We start from the raw sequence: 20,341 nt of genomic DNA on the forward strand, positions 1-20,341 counted from the left end.
GCACCCACACAGTATCAGAGAAACATTAAGAACATTTCCACTTTACACCCGTATATGACTAGTTATCTACTTTAAGAGTGTAAAATAATCAAGTAATTGTGTAAACACAATGATACCCCAAACTGACACCAATTTAAGTTGCACGTTTTTCCCTCAGTGGAGGCTCTGGGGTGGGGCTGGGGATGAGGGGTTCACAGTGCAGGAGGGTGCTCAGGTTGGGTCATGGGGGCACAGGCTCTGGGGTGGGCAGGGCTGGGGAAAGGAACTGGGGGTGCCGACAGGCTGCCCAGGGCTAGGGCCAGAAGGACTCCTCCCCTTTACTGCAGCAGCAACCTCCCCTCTTCTCTCCCTCCCTCCCTCCCAGGTGCTCCAACAGTGCTGCTGGCCGCGGCTCTCTATAGCCTAGGGAGAAGCAGCGCAGGCAGCCACAGCACAAGCAAAGAGAGAGGCACTGGCTGTTTTTTTCAGGCAGGGAAGCTCCGGGGAGGTGGGGACACACTCCAAGCAGGGACAGGGGAGAAACCAGCTTCCAAATATTGGTGGAGACAGCCCCCAGCCCTGAATTCCTGGGCTTGGGCACCACGGAGAGCCCATGAGATAGAAGCCTCTGCGGCCCGTCTGGGCGCACCACACGGAGAGGAAGTAGGATGGTCTGCTGTAGCACCACCGAGCAGCGTCCCCCGCCGCTGCTCCAACCTCAGCTTACGACCATCCGCCTCACTTTCCCTGGCGTGCACTTGATAGTGTACTGCTTTCCCCCCTCCTCCTGAGTGCTGTGCACGAGAAAGAGCTGATTCGCCGTGGAAGCGCTGCATGGGGAGGGAGGAGGAGGGTGAACGTGTGGTGCAGTCGGGGAACAGAGGCAGTACTAGGGTGAGAGAATTTTGAGGGAAGTGGGTCCATTAGGGGCAACCGATAGACGGTGCGGAGCTTAGGGCTTGGGACTTTGGGGGGAAGGGGTTGGCAACGGGGGTCGGGGTCCTAGGGGCGGGAAAGGAGAGTAGAGGCGTGGCAGCACGCGACGTCGGGGGGGCAGAGCAGCCACTGGCTGCCGGGGAAGTTGGCGCGTTATGCAAGGGGTGGTATGTGTGTAATTTCCTCAGTTTAACTAGGTGGGGGCTCAAAGTGGTTGTGTGGTTACTATTGCAAAAATAAACCTCTAGAGCAGGGTTAGGCAACCTTTGGCATCACGTGACCGAGGCAGACGCAAGCGATATTTCCAGGTGGCACTCACACTGCTGGGGGGGGGGGGGGGGGGGGGGGGGGGCGGGGGGGGGGGGGGGGGGGGGGGGGGGGAGGGGGGGTCCTTGGCCACCAAGTGCGGGGGCTCTGCATTTTTATATTTAATTTAATTGAAGCTTCTTAAGCATTTTAAAAACCTTATTTACTTTACACACAATAGTTTAGTTCTATATTATAGACTTATAGAAAGAGACCTTCTAAAAACCTTCTGAAAGGTTGCCAACCCCTGCTCTAGATATTGAACCCAGCCCTAGCTGCTGCAGGCTCCACTTGGCAGAAGGGTAACATATGCTTTACCTTTTTGTTTTGTTATGAGCTGGGTGAAACCTTGGTAGGGGGTTGAGTTAAAACCTTGTTCAAATTAGTGCACATGTGAAGGACTCCTACCATTGCAAATGCTTGTAATAAACAGTTAAAGGGGCACATCTAGCTGAAAGAATCAGCATGGTGTCTGGCTCAAGTCAGCTGACTCGGGACCCTAGAGGCTCAGGCTGCAGAGCTAAAAATCTTCATAGACATTTGAGTTTGGGCTAGAGCCTGAGCTCTGGGACCCTCCCCCTTCACAGGGTCTCAACTCCCAGAGCTCGGGCTCTAGTTCTAGCCTGAACATGTACAGCAGGGGGCGGTAACCTTTCAGAAGTGCTGTGCCCAGTCTTCATTTATTCACCCTAATTTAAGGTTTTGCGTGCCAGTAATACATTTTAATGTTTTTAGAAGGTCTCTTTCTATACGTCTATAATATAGAACTAAACTACTGTTGCATGTAAAGTAAATAAGGTTTTTAAAATGTTTAAGAAGCTTCATTTAAAATTAAATTAAAATGCAGAGCCCCCCTGCACCGGTGGCCAGGACCCAGGCAGCGTGAGTGCCACTGAAAATCAGCTTGCCTGCCGTCTTCGGCACGTGTCATAGTTTGCCTAACCCGACCTACACACATTGATTTTTCAGCCCAGAAGCCTGAGTCCCCTGAGCCTGAATCAGCTGATCTACACCACCCACAGGGTTCTTTTTAATCCCCCCTAGAGTCTGCCCAGTTTGTGGAAGGTTCAACTGGGTAATTTGATGGAGGGGGGGGCGGGCTGTGAGAGAACAAGACACAGCAATTAATAGCGTGACCCTAGAACAAGCTCCCAAGAGAGCTAGTGGTGTCAGTGCCCTCCCTCTGTCCACCAGCCGCTTGGTTCCACGCGTCACCTTCCCTCTCGGTGCTGGATGGGAGGTGACTTGGATTCACCCAGGTGCCGGAGGGCTGGAGCCACGTGTCACTATCCCTTGGGTTGCTGAGAGTCAAACTGTCCCCTCCCCCCCTCGCTTGCAAATGCCCCATACCACACTGCTGCGACTTTAATGCGAAACCGAAAGCGAAAGGCGCCGAGTCCACTCGAATTAAGTTTCCCCAAACTCTTCTGCGGACTTTTGCAGGCGCCTGGGCGGATCCGCCGAGCCAGGACTTTGCGCCCTCACATGCTCCCCTCTTTCAGGTGCCTTTCGGGGTTGCAACGTGCCCAGCCTGATACCCCGATGAAGCTGCCGCCGTCCCGGCCCCAGCCGCCGGGGATCTGACCCTGGGCCCTCGCCCTGCAGAGGCTGGGCTCTTCCCTAGCGCTTCCCATGCCATGGCCCGGCTGCTGCTCCTGCTCTGCGGCATCGTCGGGCTCCTGCCCGCCGGCACCAGCGCGCCCGCGCTGCGAGGTAAGCGAGAGAGCGCAGCCTGCCAGCCGCTCCTCCTCCTCTTTCTCCGGAGCGCATGGGCCGGGGGAGGCAAAGGGGATGGGGGCTGCTCCCGGCAGGGGACGAGCCCGCCCCACCAGCCTGCGGTCCCGAGCGGAGACCATCACCGCCGGCTTGGGGGGCTCAGGTGTGCAGCGCGCCCTGGAGGGGGAGCGCCCGGGAAAGGAGCCACCTCCGTGCGCTCGGGCCATGTGCGCTCCACGGGAAGGAGGAGTCGGGAGCCCCGGGGGCACCTGTAGCCAAGCCGTGCGCTCCAGAACGAGCCTGTGCGCGCCTCCGAAAGAGGAGGATCCCCTGCGTGCCGCTTAAGCTCCAGCTCCGAGCCTGGGGACAAGCGGGGGGCCCCACGCCCTTCCTGCAGAGCTGGCGCGACTGCTGTTGCCCCACGTGCGGTCCTCCGGGCAGCTGCACCGGGAGGGGAACCAAAGGACCAGCTCATGGCTGTACAAAAGGAACATGGCACCGGGACTGTGCCCCTCCTTGTAGCCTCTTACCTGGGCCAGCCTCGGTTGCCAACCCATCGTTGCATTGGGTCACTCCAAAAGTGTGTGAGGGAGGGGAGGAGACAGAGCCATCAGCCTTCCGCCACCTTCTCCCCAGCCAGCCGAACAGGGCATCATCTGCAAGGGGAGCCCACGCTACACCATCGCAGAGGGTGGCACAGTGGGAACATTCCTTCTGTGCACCAGGGAGCTTTGGGAACCATTGTCCCCTGCTGAGGCACTGTCCTCTAAAATGTCTACTGGCATAGGGCTGGCCATTTAGGAAGCACTTTCCTGGGTGCTAGCCTCCTTAGTGGGGTGGAAAAGGGATCCACCAGGGGTGGCAGCAGGGCCGGTGCAAGGAAGTTTTGTGCCTTAGGCAAAACTTCCACCTTGCACCCCCCCCCCCCCCCAGCTAACTCAGCCTCCCACCAGGGACCCCCCTGAGCAGCTGCCCCCCCCCGCGACAGCTAACCCCTCTGCCCTCCCCCGATCCTCCCATGGCAAACTAACCCTGGCCTGGGAGCCCTCTTGCAGAAACTAACCCGCCTGAGTAGCCCGCCCCAGCTCACCTCGGCTCGCCCCTCCACTGAGCCAAAAATCGGGGGGCGGCTGCTCTAAGGGTTGGCTACATAGAATTAAGCCTTGAGGTGATGTAAGCAGCGCAGCGCTGGGAGATAGCGCTCCCAGCACTGCTTGTAAACCACATCCCTTATGGGTGTAGCGTGCAGCTCCCAGCGCTGCCCTGATTACACTGACGCTTTACAGCGCTGCATCTTGCAGCGCTCAGGGGGGTGTTTTTTCACACCCCTGAGCGCGAAAGTTGCAGCGCTGTAAAGTGCCAATGTAGCCAAGCCCTAATTTCTCCTCCCGGCCAGGCTTGCGGCGCTGATTGGAGGAGAATTAGAGCTGGGCTGTGTGCTCAGGGGAGGAGGCAGAGCGGTAGTGAGCTGGAGCAGGGATCGGTTCCCTTGTGCGCCCCCCCCTCATTATTACAGGCAACCCTCCCCATGCACCCCCCTACCCAGCTCACCTCCACCTCCTCGCCTGAGGGGGCTTTTAGGCGCCCCCAACCACTAGGCACCCTAGGTGGCCGCCTAGTTTGCCTAAATGGTTGCACCGGCCCTGGGTGGCAGCCCGAGCCCTTTTAAGGAAGCTAGCACCCAGGAAAGTGCTTCCCAAAGGGCTGAAAAGCCACAGGTTTATCTTCAGAAACAACAAGGGTCTGGTGGCACCTTACAGACTAACGGCCTAATACTCGGCGGCAGGACACCCATTCTGGGTTTGCCGTGGCACCAAAGTCCACTCCCAGCCAGGGCCAGCTTTAAGCCGATTCACTCGATTCCCTGGAATCGGGCCCCGTGCCTAAGGATTCCCCGCTCTGGGGGTGTTCGGTGGCATTTTGGCAGTGAGGGGTCTGCTCCGGGGGTCTTTACTGGCATTTCAGTGGCAGGGGGTCCTTTGGTGCCACGGCAAACCCGGAGTGGGTGTCCTGCCACCAAGTATTCTAATTGGGCCCCGCGGGTCATAAAGCTGGCCCTGCTCCCAATAATAGATGAGGAGGTGTCAATTCCAGGAGAGGCAAAGCTGCTTTCGTAATGAGCCAGCCACTCCCAGCCTCTATTCAAGCCCAAATTAATGGTGTTAAATTTGCAAATGAACAGGTTTATCTTGCATTTTTTTCCATGCCATGCACTCAGATATGGGTGCTGGTGTGGGGTCCTTGGGGGATTCTGGGTACTTGACATTGAACCAGTGACCAGTATATTGTAACATATATCTGTGCTGTAGGTGACGTACTGATATGATACTGACCTCATGCATGCCCCATATGGAACTTGCAGGCTTGGGGCTAGGGTCTGTTCAGCATTCAGGGAGCACTGTGTCCACTAGGGTATTTGCTGCTTTGACTTGGGTTCTTGTTTCTTTTTCTGTTGTTGACTTTGTTACTGTAAAAATGCACAGTAACGTCTGATGACGCTTGCCAAGAGCAATGCTCCAGAGCAGCCCGTGCTCTTGGACGCAGCAGTGCACGAGGAGCACTGTTCCACATCAGATTTAGCACCCGTCTTTGTGCACATCCACTCCTCAATCTGCTGACTTCTGCTTGTACCCCTTAAACTTACCTCAGCTGTGCTATGTGACTGCCTGCCGGGACATTTTATTTATTGGTGATTTTTTTTTAAACTTAATTTTCATACAGAAACCAAGAAAAACATTCATAAAAGTAATTGATGCATAGCTTGAATATGTTACCAAATATAGCACATTTTGCAGGATATTTAATACAAATATGCAGTTATTTAACTTTACAACATCTTAACTGCATTCCTTTCTCTTTCACACTTCGTGACAGTTGTTCTACCAGCTTCTGTTGATGCCATCAACGTTAACCTTTGTACTGTACCTAACAAAGATCTTTCACTTGGAAGCCAATTCCCCTGGTTAAATGTGCAGCCAGCTTTTTGGTGGACTGTATATAAGGGGCATTTACTGTAATTACCTCTCACTGTATGAAACCTGGCTTGAAATTAGAGCCACTGGGCACTGCGCGCATTGCATATTTTCTAGAATTTGATGGGAGAAGAGAATCCTCTTTCTGGAATACATTTAGGAGCCCCCTGTAATGACTTTCCCACCCAAAAGGAGATGAGTTGGATGAAACTTTGAATAAGGGGATTCAGACTGTGGTTGGCCCTGTGTGACTGTGCAAAGGGGAGAGGAATGTCCTCAGGGGTGAAAGTAACTTAAAGGACTTACCAGTACTCCGGAGTCCTTAAGAGGTGGAGCCTTTAAATACCCAGGTGCTTTAAATCAGGATTTAAAGAGCCCAGGGCTGGGGCTGTGGTAGCAGCACCTGGGAGCCCTGAGCCCTTTAAATGACCCCCAGAGCTACCAGCTGCAGAGGCGGCTGGGAGTCCCGACATGATTAAAGGGCCTGGGGCTCCAGCTTCAACTACCGCAATGGAGCCCCAGGCAGTTTAAATCACCATCAGAGGGGGCCCTGGCCTCTGGCGGAGCTTTAAAGGGCCTACGGCTCCACTGTACTAGTGGCAGCCAGGAGCCCGTGGCCCTTTAAATCATCGCCAGAGCCCCAATGCTGCTACCCCAGGGCTCCAGCAGCGGGGCTCGGGTGGCGATTTAAAGGGCCCCAGAAGGTAGCAGCAGTGGGAGCCTTGAGCCCTTTAAATCGCCACCAGAGCTGTGCTGCCAGAGCCCCGGGATAGCAGCAGCAGCCGAGGGCCCAGGGCTCCGGCTGCTGCTACCACCCCGGGCCCTTTAAATCATCCCCGGAGCCCTGCTGCTGGAGCCTTGGGGTAGCGGCTATGGTGCTCCGGCGGCAAGTTAAAGGGCCTGGGGCTGTAGCGGTGGCTGAGTCCCTGGCCCTTTAAATCACCGCTGCCACTACCCCAGGGCTTTGGCAAGCTCCAGGGATGATTTTAAAGGCCCCGGGGCGGTAGCGGCTACCAGAGCCCCAGACCCTTTAAATCATCTCCAGAGCCCTGGGAAGGCGGCGGCAGAGCTCCGGCAGCTATTTTAAGGGCCAGGGTAGGGGCTGCTGCAGCTCCGGCCCCTTTAAATAGCCGCCGGAGCCCCACCGCAGCTATCCCAGGGCTCCAGCAGGCTCCGGGGACGATTTAAAGGGCCCGGGGTGGTAGTGGCTACTGGAGCCCTGGACCCTCTAAATCATCCCCAGAGCCCTGCTGCCAGAGTCCTGGGGAGGCGGCGGCAGGTCTCCGTGGCTATTTTAAGGGCTGGGGCTGTAACAGTTACCGCAGCCCTGGATCCTTTAAATAGCTGCTGGAGCCCCGCTGCTGCTACCCCAGGGCTCCGGGGACGATTTAAAGGGCCCGGGGCGGTAGCTGCAGCAGATGCCTCGGGCCCTTTATATCACTGCCTGAGCCCCACCACTTCCCCAGGGCAGGGCCGGCCTTAGCCATAGGCAGAACAGGCAGCCATCTAGGGCACCACTACGTCTGGGGGCACTGCTCTGTGAGAACCTGAACAGATGGAAGCAGTGGAGCATGTAAGAGCAGGGCTGCTGGGTCCTAGAGAGAGCCGAATGCAGCACAGTCTGAGGCAGGGGATTGGCTGCTGGGGTCTCTGGGAAGGGGTAGGGGAAGGAACTCACCTGTGAGTGTGACTCTTTCCCCCGGCGTGAGGTGAGGCAGGCTCAGCGGCTCTGGCAGTACCCTTTGTTGTCCCCCATAATGTCCATTCTTCTCCCCTCTGCCCCACAGAGCACCCCCCCTGTTTCTCCCTCCCCCCCATGAAGCACCCCTCTCTTCCCCCTCCCCTCCATCAGGGCTGGGTTGGTGAGGTGCTGTGAGGGGAGGGGAGGCTGGCTGCCTGCTGAGGAATGAAAGTGAACGTAACTCACTTCCTGGCAGGCAGCCAGGATTGGAAGGGTCGCACAGGGCTGGGCTGGGGATAGCCAGATAGCATGTGTGAAGAATCAGGACAGGGGGTTGGGGTAGGGTGAGCAGATGTCCCACTTTTATAGGGCCAGTCCTAGTTTTTGGGTCTTTCTTATATCGGCTCCTATTCCCCCCCACCCCCGTCCTGAATTTTTTCACACTTGCTGTTCTGGTTCACCGTAGTAGAAGGGATAATTGGTGCCTATATAAGACACCCCCAATATCAGGCTGCCTTTATAAATTCAGGACATCTGGGATCTGATCACCCTAGCTGGGGACGCGCATCTCTCCCAGGGCTGGCCGTGATCCATCTCATCTGCCGGGGAGCTGCACATGGCAGATGAGCTGCTGCTGGCTCCATGGAGGTGCCCCGTCCCGAGAATCAGATGCTGTGGCTAACTTCACATTGTCTGTTGGGCTGTTCGGTGATGCGTTGGGCGTGTGTATCCCTGACCTTTTGCGGTTTGCTTGCTGGCTGTTGCCACTTGGCACCCAAGAGGTGACTTGGGGTCCTGCAGTTCCTTTTATTCCTCCTCTACCTTGGAGCTGTGGACCCAGCAGGTTAGTGGGTAGCCAAGCCATTGAAAGCAGTACTGGTTGTTGCCATTTAAAGTGCTCATTAACATTTGTGCAAAAATGCTTCGGCTAACAATTTCTGAATTCAATTTCAATGTTTTTTTTTAAAAAAAATCAATATATTAGCCAAACAAAAAAAGAAAATAAGTTGTTGACAATTATTTGTGGAACAAGTTTGTTATGTGGGAAGAGGAGTGGATTAGTTTTTCATCAGTAGAAACAAAAATGTTGACCTGACTTTACATATAGCCTGTTACTGCTAAAATAGAGCCCTCCAACAACTGTAATATGCTCTTCTCCTTACTAATGTTATAGAGCAAGGGTCGCAACCTTATGGCACACGTGCCAAAGGTGGCATGTGAGCTGATTTTTGATGGCACGCAGCAGCGAGCTGAGCGGCTCAGCCAGCCACTGCTCTGGGGTTCTGGCTGCTGCCCCATTGGCACCCAGGGTCCTGGCCACCGGCCCCACTCAGCACCCACTGCTGGCTTGGGGACCCCCAAGGAACCCCAGGCTGGCAGCGGCTGAGCATGCTGGCGGCTGAGACCCCGGCTGAGCCACTCAACCTGCTGTCGGCCTGGGGTTCCATTCACTCAGCTGGCAGCGGGCTGACGGGACTAAATTCAACGAAATAGGAAAACAAGAGCAACTAATGACAAAGTGCAAGAGCCTAGAGCAGTGGTCCCCAACCTTTTTCGTCTTGCGGGCTCCAGATGAAGGACCGTGGTGGTGGACAAGCATCTGCCAAAATGATGCCGAATTTCGGCAGCATTTCAGCAGATGCTCATCCTCAGGCTAGTATGTGGGTGCACTGAGAGGCCCCTGCGGGCGCCAGGACACCTGCGGGCACTGTGTTGGGGACCCCTGACCTAAAGAGCCTCCTGAAGCACGATGATTGTTTTGATTTAAATGGACTTGAACTGTACGAAAAATTGAGTTGTTGCCACATGCAAAATTGATGATGGACATTGTACAGTTTATTCATACCAGCGAACTTGTTGACATATATCCTAATGTGTACATTGCCAACAATAGCATCAGGAGAACGGAGTTTTTCAAAACTAAAGCTCATTAAAAACTATCTCCGCTCTACTATGAGTCAGGAACACTTGACTGGTCTTGCTATTCTTGCAATCGAAAAAGACATCACTTTGTCTTTGTCATACGATGACATTATTACTGATTTTGCAGCCAAAAAAAGCCAGAAAGATTGCTTTTAATTAAAAACTAATCCTTGTTTCAATACCTCTTCATAGAAATTTCCAATAAAATGTTGGCAGATTAAAAAAAAAAAAGATATTATTTGCATCATTCTGTCAAATCAGAATTTTTTCTATAGTGCTACTTCTTTAGTGCTAGTCCATTACAGTGTGCTTAATTAAGTTAAACTGGTTTTAATAACATGCATGTGGCAAGTTTTCCAGTACTGTAAACTTATGTTTGTGTTGCTAAGAGCAAGACAGGCCTCGGGGCACCAGTTTAATAATCTCGCCTAGGGCACCATAAATCCTAAGGCCGGCTCTGCCCCAGGGCTCCAGCAGCAGGGCTCTGGCGGCAATTTAAAGGGCCCAGGGCTCCAGTGGCTGCTGGGAGCCCCAAGCCTTTTAAAATGCTGCCAGGGGAAGCTAATCTGCCCCGGTACGGCACCCAGGCTCTTGCCGGTATGCCATACTGGGGCGTAGCGGCTTACTTTCACCTCTGGATGTCCTTGTGCCCTACACAGAGCCAACCATAGTATGAGGGGGCAGCACTGGCCTGGGTGAGGTTAGAGCAGCTCTTCTCCTCCAGGCGGAGGGAGAGGGAAAGTGTGGGCCATCCTGCTACTTTCTCTTCCCCACCACAGTCAGGCGCAGAGCTGAGCTCACTGCGTTGGGCAAAAGGGTGGCAGAATTGTCACTGCAACGTGGCTCCTGCTCATTTCCTTTAGCCTTGTTAGTCTCTTTGTATGATGCTCTACCAGAAGGATAGCTACTCGGGTGATGACAACAGTATAAGAACCGCTGTAGATCCGAACAGAATAGATCCATGGAGAACAGTAGGTGCAGCTTTCTCATGCTGATATTTAGTTACTGGAGTGGGAAGAGGAGGGAAATATTCAGGGAGCAAACAGTGGAGGAAATACAGAGTTTTGCTGAAAGACTTAGCTGGCTGTGAATAAATGTTTCAAACTGGGGATGGAGGAAGCCTAAGGAAGCTGAAACCAAGTTGGGCCCACTTGCCAAAAGGAAATATTTGCACACTCCTCCTCCATTCCTCCCTGTGGAAGTGATTTTAAACACTTTTTTTACGCATTTGTGATTAAAACATACTTTGAAAACTTAACGGCCTCAAATGCTGCATTCACTCACACCTGGGCAAGGCCACTGGCATAAATTCATTCATTTCTTTCCATTTATAAAAGACAGCTACCTGGACTCTAGACACTTAAACAACAATTTTAAATGATCAAAGATAAACATCCAGAATAGATTGTCTTTACTGCCAGAGCCTCTTTACAATAGTCATATAAACAGCCCTTCACACAAACAAATGTCCCACAACAAATCCTGAATCTTGGCAAGGGGTTAGACTAGATGACCATAGGAGTGACTTCTAACCTTATGGATCTATGGCTCTAGCAGACTGCATAAATGTTCTTAATCCACCTTGCCCAGAAAATCCTGGAGAAAACAAGATCAACCTTTTTAATATGTCCCAGAGCTCAGAATAACTAGGAAATGTCAGACCAAAGAGAAAAGCCAATTCTATAGTTGAAGAACTTTCCTGGAGAAGTTCTCAAGCGCCTCCTTCAAAGGTGACTTGCAAAGGATTAAAAATTAGGTTTGTGCTATTTTGCTTATATATAAAAATGGCCCTTAGGGTGTTTTTTCCTCCCTTCTTATTGCTTTTTTAATCTTAAAAATACCAGGATTATTAAGTCTGGTCATCCCTGGTTTTGCCAGAGGACTGATTGGGAGCCACAGCTGTATGTATTGAATGCTTTTTCAGCCCTTAATGGAAGGAGCAAGGGTTCTGCATCATTAACAAAAGAGCTTTTCTCCTAAGTGTTTTAGTTAAATAAGTATTAACATAACTAAAGAGCTTTATATAGTGTAAATAAAAACCATGGCCCCTTCTCAATTCATCAGATTTAACTGAAGTAGACAGTATCTCTGCTGTCAAAAATATATGAGTCTTCAGTTGTCCAGAGTAGACCAGCTCTGAGTTTCTAGTATTAAAACAAAACAAAAAAACACAGGGGAAAAACACCACCAAAACCCCTTAACTGCCCACTTCTCCCCTGCCACACACACATTGCTCAGACCATCTTTATATATCAAAGAGGGTCAGAGCCCCTAGATTTTTTCCCCTTTGCTGGTCATCTTTAAACCGGGGATGCTATTAGGTCTAGCTTCCCCGGGCAGATCATTGGCAATTGGCCAAACATATAAATACAAGGAGTAGGAGAGAAAACAGTGACAACCTCTGTGACTGAACTATGCAACAGAGTGTTAGCAGCAGCACAGGCCTAGCTGTGCACGTTGCCCTAGCAACATGCCTCTGTTCTGCCTGCAGTGGACCAGCTCTGGCGTGAGAATAGTTCAGGCTCCAGGCGTATTCAGTCACTGGCCCATTCTGCTGAGATTGCTCATGAGCGTGCACAGTTGTGGTAAGACTGTGGATTCCTCGTGGAATATAGGGACTGATTCCAATCTCAACTCGCACTCATATTACACCAGCATCACTGCATTGACTTCAGTCATTTTACACTTGTGAAGAAAAGGTTAAACCTCCTGCAAAATAAATAACCCTCAAAAGACATGTGGGGAGATAATATTTGTGTTTTTCTGTATTTACATATGTATGAGTAGGGTGGACGATGTAATCAACAGTCCCTGTCTGTGCTGCATTCTGATAATTCAGAGGTCAAAGGAAGATCCTAGACTTTCAATGAATTGTAAACACAGGATATCTCCGTATTGATCTCTTTGAAATGTACTGTGAATGATGGAGGAACAAGCAAATGGCCTTATGTTAATTCTATAGCTAAGTACCAGTGATGGACCTCCTTCAAAGTCATGTTAATTACCTTTTGAACTTCAACTTGTCAAAAGACATGAAATTGTATAAAATATTCTTGGGTCCTGATTCTGTCATCTCAGAGCTGCTTAGACATTTGAGTCACAAGATTGAGGTCCCAGTTATGCTGGTATGCCATGAATATGAGATTTGGACATTGGACTATAACCTATGAACTATTTCTGAAAGGGCAGCAGAGAATCCTGTGGCACCTTATAGACTAACAGACTTTTTGGAGCATGAGCTTTCGTGGGTGAATACCCACTTCGTCAGATGCATGTATTTCTGAAAGAACTCTTTGCAACTACAAAGCTCACCATCTATGCTATGAATCTGAACTAATGTCTGTATGTATATTGATCTTTTAAGCATACTCTCTCTCTTGTTTTTTAATAAAGTTTAGTTTAGTTAATAAGAATTGGCTGTAGCGTGTATTTGGGCCAGATCTGGAATATTGATTAACCTGGGAGTTAGTGTGTCTGATCCTTTTTGTATCTGTTTGTACCATAAGAATCTGTGTTTGTGAGGAAAACATCTGCAATTGTGATGTATAAATATTTTCAAGTTGATCAAAACGCCATATCACTGAGGGTATGTGTGACAAAGTTCCTCCTCTACCTTGGTGGGTCCTGCGCTTCTTGGCAGATTTGCTCACCTCAGTGATCTTCCCCACAGTCTGGGTCAACTCCTCCTGTGTCTGATCAGGAGTTGGGAGGTTTGGGGGGAACCCGGGCCCGCCCTCTACTCCGGGTTCCAGCCCAGGGCCCTGTGGATTGCAGCTGTCTATACTGCCTCCTGTAACAGCTGCATGACAGCTACAACTCCCTGGGCTACTTCCCCATGGCCTCCTCCAAACACCTTCTTTATCCTCACCACAGGATCTTCCTCCTGATGTCTGATAATGCTTGTCTCCTAAATCCTCCAGCAGTACACTCTCTCACTCTCAGCTCCTTGCCTTCTTGCTCCCAGCTCCTCACTCGCACTCCTTCTCCTCTGGCTCCTCCCTGCCTGACTGGGGTGAGCTCCTTTTTAAACCCAGGTGCCCTGATTAGCCTGCCCTGATTGGCTGCAGGTGTTCTAATTAAAGTAGCTATCTCCACTGCCTTCTAGAAAGGTCTTAATTGGCTCCAGGTGCCTTGATTAACCTGGAGCAACTGCCATTTGGTTACCATGGTCCTAGGGATTTGTTTAGCCTGGGGCTAACATACCTGTTTCTCAGTACTTTACTGTAGCCATCTGGCCTTGCCCCATCACAGTATGGCTACACTTGCAACTTCAAAGCGCTGCCGCGGCAGCGCTTTGAAGTGTGAGTGTGGTTGCAGTGCCAGCGCTGGGAGAGCTCTCTCCCAGCGCTGGACGTACTCCACATCCTCTACGAGTGTAGCTTGCAGTGCTGGGAGCTGCACTCCCAGCACTGAGGCACTGTTTACACTGAGGCTTTACAGCGCTATATCTTGCAGCGCTCAGGGGTGTGGTTTTTTCACACCCCTGAGTGCGAAAGTTGCAGCGCTCTAAAGCGCCAGTGTAGCCATGGCCTGAGAGAGAGTTAATGCACAAGTGGGTTGGTGGGAAATCTCAGGTGACGACCACTGAGGCGTCAGTGTTCTGAGCTCAGCACAGACATGGCTTTTTCATACTCTCTTGGGAATGTGCTTAAAGGCCTGTACATCCCCTTGGTCAACAATATGCATCGTTGACAATGAATTCCAATTTAAATACATATGACTATATAAGCTGCAGTATTTGTGATTCTGGAGTTTCCAGCAGAGACTGGAAGCGTCACCAAGATCAGGACCCTATTCTGCCACAGGCTGCATGTATGAATCACTGTCCTGAAGTGATTACAATCTAAAGTAGACCAGACAGAATTATTAACTTTAAGCCCATGCTTAAATCCCATTAAAGTTAAGCATTTTCTTAAGTGTTCCCCTAATCAGGCCAGGGAGATTAAGTAACAAAAGGAATCAGTGGTAGAGGCAGAAACTGAACTGAGGCCTGCTCTTCACTAAAAAGTTAGGTCATGAAAAACCCACACTCCAGAGCAATGTTGTTAAACTGACCTAATCCCTACAGTAGACAGTGCTAGGTCAATGGAAGAATTCTTCTGTTAACCTAGCTACCGCCTCTCAGAGAAGTGGATTACCTGTGCCGATGGGAGACCCCTTCTGGTCAGCTCAAATAGTGTCGCTGTAGCATTTTGAGCGTAGACAAGCCCGTAGGCACCGAACTGCTGTTTGGGCTGGTTATCCTGCACTGCTAGTGCCTAGAGGCCACAATGCTTATGTTCAGAGCATCTCCAGGGATTTCTGTACAACCGATGCTTATAGAGAGGCAGTGGAATTTGATTTAAGGCCACAATGAAATGGATATACTGCCTCTCTATGAAGTGACTGCAGAAGCTACCACAAGCCCATCCATGTGACCTGCGCTGCCATCCATGTGATCTATCATGGACATTGAAATGCACTAGTGGTGGGGAAAGGGAAGAGGGAGCACAGGCTGAGGACCAAAGAGTGTTTTCAGCAGCGGAGGGGGATGGTTTAATGAGACTTGCTCCGGAAAAGCTGCTGGGAGCCATAGGTGCCGACTTCTTCTGGTGCCAGTGGATGCTCAACCTCCCTGCCCCTTACCCCTGGCCTCGCCTCGACTCTATTCCTGTCCCACTCCCTCCTGCCCCCATTCCAACCCCTTCACCAAAGTCCTCTTCCCCTCCCTGCCCCTATTCGACTCCTTCCCCAAATCCCCGCCACAGCCCTGCCTCCTTCCCTGAGCATGCCACGTTCCCGCTCATCCCCCTTCCCTCTCAAAGCTTGCTACAGCTGTTTGACAGCAGCAAGGGCTGGGAGGGAGGGAGGAATGGAAACGTGGTGCGCTGGGAGGAGGTGAGGCGAGGCGGGAGGGGGGGGTGGTGAGCTTGGCTGCCAGTTGGTGCAGAGCACCCATTAATTTTTCCCCAGGAATGCGCCAGCCCTGGAGCACCCACTGAGTCAGTGCCTGTGCTGGGAACCATCTCCAACTTCAGACTAGTCTCAGCAGCAGCTGTACTTGTGAGTCTCTGAAAACTGACAGCCTCCAGCTGTCTACACCTGAAAACTAGCCAGTTTTCTACAGATTAAACTTGTTAGTACCCATTGGTGTGTGCCCACGCATCACAGCCACTGACTTTTTTCCCCCCATGGGTGCTCCACCCCCGTTCCACCCAAGGCCCTACCTCCACTCCACTTCTTTCCCCGAGGTCCTGCCCTTGCTTCGCCTACTCCTGCCACTGCTCTGCCCCAGAAGCCCCGCCCTTGCTCTGCCTCTTCCCACCCCTGCTCCGCCCCCTCTCCTGAGGCCCCTCCCCCACCTACTGCTCCTTCCTTTCTGCCCTTCCCAAAGCACCTCCCATCAGCCACTGAACAGCTGTCAGGCGGTCAGCCCTGGGGCCACCAAATAGCTATGGCTGGTGGGTGCTAAGTACTCGCTGTTTTTTTCCCATGGGTGCTTGGGCCCTAGAGCTCCCCCCACGGAGTTGGTGCCTATGCTAAGCATTATCCATGGAAAGTGAGAGAGAAGCACTTGGTCGTCACTGACACGGAAAGTGTGGTATTTTTAACACGGAGATAGCAAATGGGCTCTAGTTATCTTGCTGCTAAATCCTAAGTGGAGACAAGGCATTTACAATGTTTCCCAGCCATCATCAGCACTATGACCCCTGCCCTGGGTTAACCTGATCGGCAGTTAAAGCACAGGCAGAGATGTAGGGCTAACCTGCCTAAAATAGTACCATTGCAGCATGCACCTGGGAGAACACCAACTGCACGGCATGCCAGGTTGTGTCTGACAGAAAAGCACTAGGTACACCAGCTTCATGCCTCTCCTTGTCAGATAGTGGAAAGCATTCCAGGGAATCAGAGTTCACGAGCTTTTAGCCACGGCAGGGTGCGTGTTTCACTCAGCTGATCAAATATTAAACAGACCGCTCAGAGCCCTAATGTTCACTTGGGCTGTATTTTGGTTTTTTGTTTTTTGTTTTTGTCTTTGAAAAGATAATTAGGGCTTAATTAGTATAATTTATTGAGCACCAAGAGAGTGCTCAGCACTTCACAAATATCTAGAGACAGTCTCTGCCCTAAGGTGTTTAAAATACACTGCAGGCACAAGACTAAACACTTTAGACACAAATAGATTTTCTGCCACACTGCGGGAGTGAATGGTTGGAAAGAGCAGTACTGGCACACGTCAGCAGAAAGGGTGACTTATTATGCTGCTTGAAACCCAAAATAGGCAGAGAAGGGATGGGATGGGAGCCAAAGCGGATGACTTTCCATCCTGAAACTGAGCTAAGTAATAAAGCATTTGAGCCGACTCCAGTTGTTGTCCTGGATATTCAGACTTGTTCGCAGTGGCCAACGTTTTACATTGGATACTGTCTGGGAACATTCAACCACAAGTGATGAGACTCAGTGCAGGAACATCTGGATGAAAGTCAATGGTGTGTGTGTGTGGATGTTATGTTATGCAGGATCAGACTAAATTATCATAATAGTCCCGTAATGGGAGGAACTCATTGCTAGTGCGCCCCCTTGAGCCAGGACACAGCATTGCAGGCATTCCCCCTGGTTATCAGTGTCTCTCTTAGGGCTGCAGGCTCCATTACTCCTGCTCTGGAGTTCTGTCTCCTTGTGCAGCTTCTTCACTAACCCAGTACTAAGGAGATCCTCTAACAGCCTCTCTTACACCCCCCTGACTCCAGAGTCTTCCCTCTACATTGATTCAGGCCTGTCTTCATGGAGCCCTGTCCTCCTCCTCAACTGGGCCTGACCCCACCACAGCTACCCCCACCCCAGGTTAACCCTTCATTTGCCAGCGTAGGGCATATGCCGCATCACAGCTCCCTTCTGGCCTTAAAGTCTATTAGAGTGTCTAAAGCAGGGACTGGAAGTCAGGATTAGGGTTGCCAACCCTCCAGGATTGGCTTGGAGTCTCCAGGAATTAAAGTTTAATCTTTAATTAAAGAGTATGTCATGTGATAAAATCTCCAGGAGTACATCCAACCAAAACTGGCAACCCTAGTCAGGATTCCTAGGTTCTTCTTCAAGTATTTGGGTGGATCCCACTCACGGTGCACAGGCATCCTACGGGCAGGAGCTGATAATGTTTTCACCAGCATTGTCAGTTACGGACTTTGTGTGTGCCCCACCTGCCCTCCTGCTCCCCCTCCCAAGGGCATAAAGGGCAGAGCAATCCCAGATGCGCCTCAGTTCCTTCTTTCCACCACTGGCAGGGAGTTGGAACAACCTCAGTGTCCCCACAGATGCTTGAGGTAGGCTTGTGACATAGTTGTTTACCATTGTGACTGTACTTATTTTATTGTCACTGGTTAAAGTTTACTCATTTAGGCTGCTGGAAAAAAGTATCTATGGTTTTCGATAAGAGTTATCAGCCTCATGGTTGAACCTAGGTCTCCCCAACATGAGACCCTGCAATTCCCTTGATTGACGCACACATTCAGAGTCGCTTTTGTTTCAGGGAGATCCCTATCCCCACAAAGTATGTGACTAATCTGCTATGCCCAAAGTGCACCCAAAAATCAAGGAAGACCCGTCTGAGACTTTTCAGGATGGAAAAGTCTGTGAAGGAAGCGTGTGATTCGGGAGTGATCTGGAGAGAAAGGGTGCCTGCCCCTTCCTAAAAACTTCATGCTTCTAGTTCTCCATCTACAAGAGACATTCCTCTGGGCTCTTTGGGACTGAAGAGAGCTCATGCTTCATCCAAGAGCTCTAAGACTGTGTCTCAGTAGCCCTCGGAGCAGTGAGGCAGCCCTGTTGTTTGTGGAAGAAAGAACCACAGATGCTTCTCAGCGCCAGTCCACACCTCTGGTACTGAGCAAGAAAAAGCCATAGATCACCATAGACTCGACTAGTTCTTCACTGGGGAAGCCAGTATGTGATATGTCATCGAACTCAGCACCAATCCTCACCCAACAGAAATGGTTCCCTTGGAACAACTGTTGGCATCTGGGGTGTTGATAATTTAAAAATCCCATGGCATCAGCCAGCACACTGGCACTGACTCAGTACCGATTCATTTGGTACCACTTCCCACAATGCACAGGTTTCTGGTACTGACAGTTTCAATAGAGGTGTCCTGCACTGCCCTAGTGGAACTCAGAGACCGCCTGAACTGGAATCAAATCTTCACTGTTTACAATCTCAAAATCCACCTTGGGTATTGGCAATGCAGATCTTTCTTCATCTACCTGAGACTCAGAGAAAATCTGGGAGCCCACCTCAGAGTCTCCAAGATCTCAGCTCCTCCTATTTAGCTTAACAAAGAGGTGACTTGATTATAGGCTGTTAGTACCTACATGGGGAACAGATATTTAACAATGGTCTCTTCAGTCTAGCAGAGAAAGGTCTAACGTGATCCAATGGCTGGAACTTGGAATAAGGTGTGAGTTTTTTAACAGTGAGAGTCATTAACCATTGCAACAATTTACCACAATTTACCAAAACGAGTCTTGTGGTAGATTCTCCATGATTGACAATTTTTAAATCAAGGTTGGATATTTCTCTAAAAGATCTGCCCTAGGAATTATTTTGGGGAAGTTCTATGGCCTGTGTTATACAGGAGGTGCAACTAGATGATCACAGTGATCCCTTCTGGACTCGGAATCTATGAATGAATGAATCCTCCGATTGAGGGATTTTCATCATCCTCTTCCTTGGCCGCTTCCAGCAGGAACCTTTTCTCCTGGTTGCTCCAGAGACAGGGACTATCATAAAAAAGATTCTCACCACAATCCACTTCCACAGAGGTCATGTACTTGAAATTCCCATTCTTCTTGGATGCCACCTCACTGGTCAAATATAATGTATTCTTATGGCTTCTAGACTTGGTCATACAAGCATTCATGGGCACACTCAGTATCTTGGCCACTTCTAGTCTTCTCCTTCAAGAGCCTCAGAGAGGTTGCCATTCTAGAGGAGCAGCAACTGCAGAATGAAGGAGAGGACATGGGTCGACAAGAGGACCCATCAATGCCTTTATATTTTGCACCCTCCTCTTTGGATTAAGATGTGGTTTTATCTGTTCCTGATATCACTGAGGGCTGGAAGGCATTTCAAGACTTCCTCAAAAAGATGGCAGAAGTCTTGAAATCCTCTTTAGAAAGCATGTAAACTATTTGATATCTTACAACCAGTCTCTCAGGGTTGCATGCCCATAAATGAGGAAATTTTGGACCCAGCCAAGGACGTATGGACTCCCGCCTCCATCCCTGCTCCATCTCCAGTGCGTAGGTCACCTGCACACCATGAGTGGGATCTCATGGACAGACCATCTCAAAGAACCAAAATAACCATTTTTTCTAGTCCTTCCTCTCCCAGTAACTTACAAAATAATCTTGAGCAACTCACCAAGGGTCAGTTTTTCAAAAGTGGCTCTTAATTTTGGGTATCCACCTTTAGACATTGAGATTTGGATTTTCAAAGGGACCGAATGAAGTTAGGCATCCAACTCGCAGGGAAAGTCATCTAACTCTTTAGAAAAAAGAACAAGAGTACTTGTGGCACCTTAGAGACTAACAAATTTATTTCAGCATAAGCTTCCGTGGGCTACAGCTCACTTCTTCGGTTGCACAGAATGGAACACACAGACAGGAGATAATTATACATGCAGAGAACATGAAAAGGTGGAAGTATGCATACCAACTGTAAATGTCCAATCAATTGGTATGCATACTTCCACCTTTTCGTGTTCTCTGTATGTATAAATATCTCCTGTCTGTGTGTTCCATTCTATGCATCCGAAGAAGTGAGCTGTAGCCCACAAAAGCTTATGCTGAAATAA

At 50.4% G+C, this 20,341-nt stretch overlaps 1 protein-coding gene across 4 annotated transcripts in view; it reads left to right on the forward strand.

Annotated features, from left to right (window-relative positions):
• Nucleotides 1–2,208: 2,208 nt before the first annotated feature.
• The window catches only part of IL15RA (interleukin 15 receptor subunit alpha), an 88,824-nt gene continuing 70,691 nt past the window's right edge, over nucleotides 2,209–20,341 (forward strand). For 2 of the 4 annotated variants that reach the window (XR_004376109.2, XM_032797504.2), the window contains exon 1: nucleotides 2,211–2,934. Coding sequence is in view for 1 of the 4 variants with exons in the window: in XM_032797504.2 (XP_032653395.1) it covers nucleotides 2,859–2,934 (76 nt within the window). In the remaining 3 variants the exon portion in view is untranslated. Of the gene's footprint in view, nucleotides 2,935–20,341 lie in introns of all 4 variants that reach the window. The other 2 variants (XR_004376110.2, XR_004376108.2) reach the window with 2 other exon arrangements.

The sequence above is a fragment of the Chelonoidis abingdonii genome, chromosome 1 (assembly GCF_003597395.2).
Source record: "Chelonoidis abingdonii isolate Lonesome George chromosome 1, CheloAbing_2.0, whole genome shotgun sequence".
Lineage (NCBI taxonomy): Eukaryota > Metazoa > Chordata > Testudines > Testudinidae > Chelonoidis > Chelonoidis abingdonii.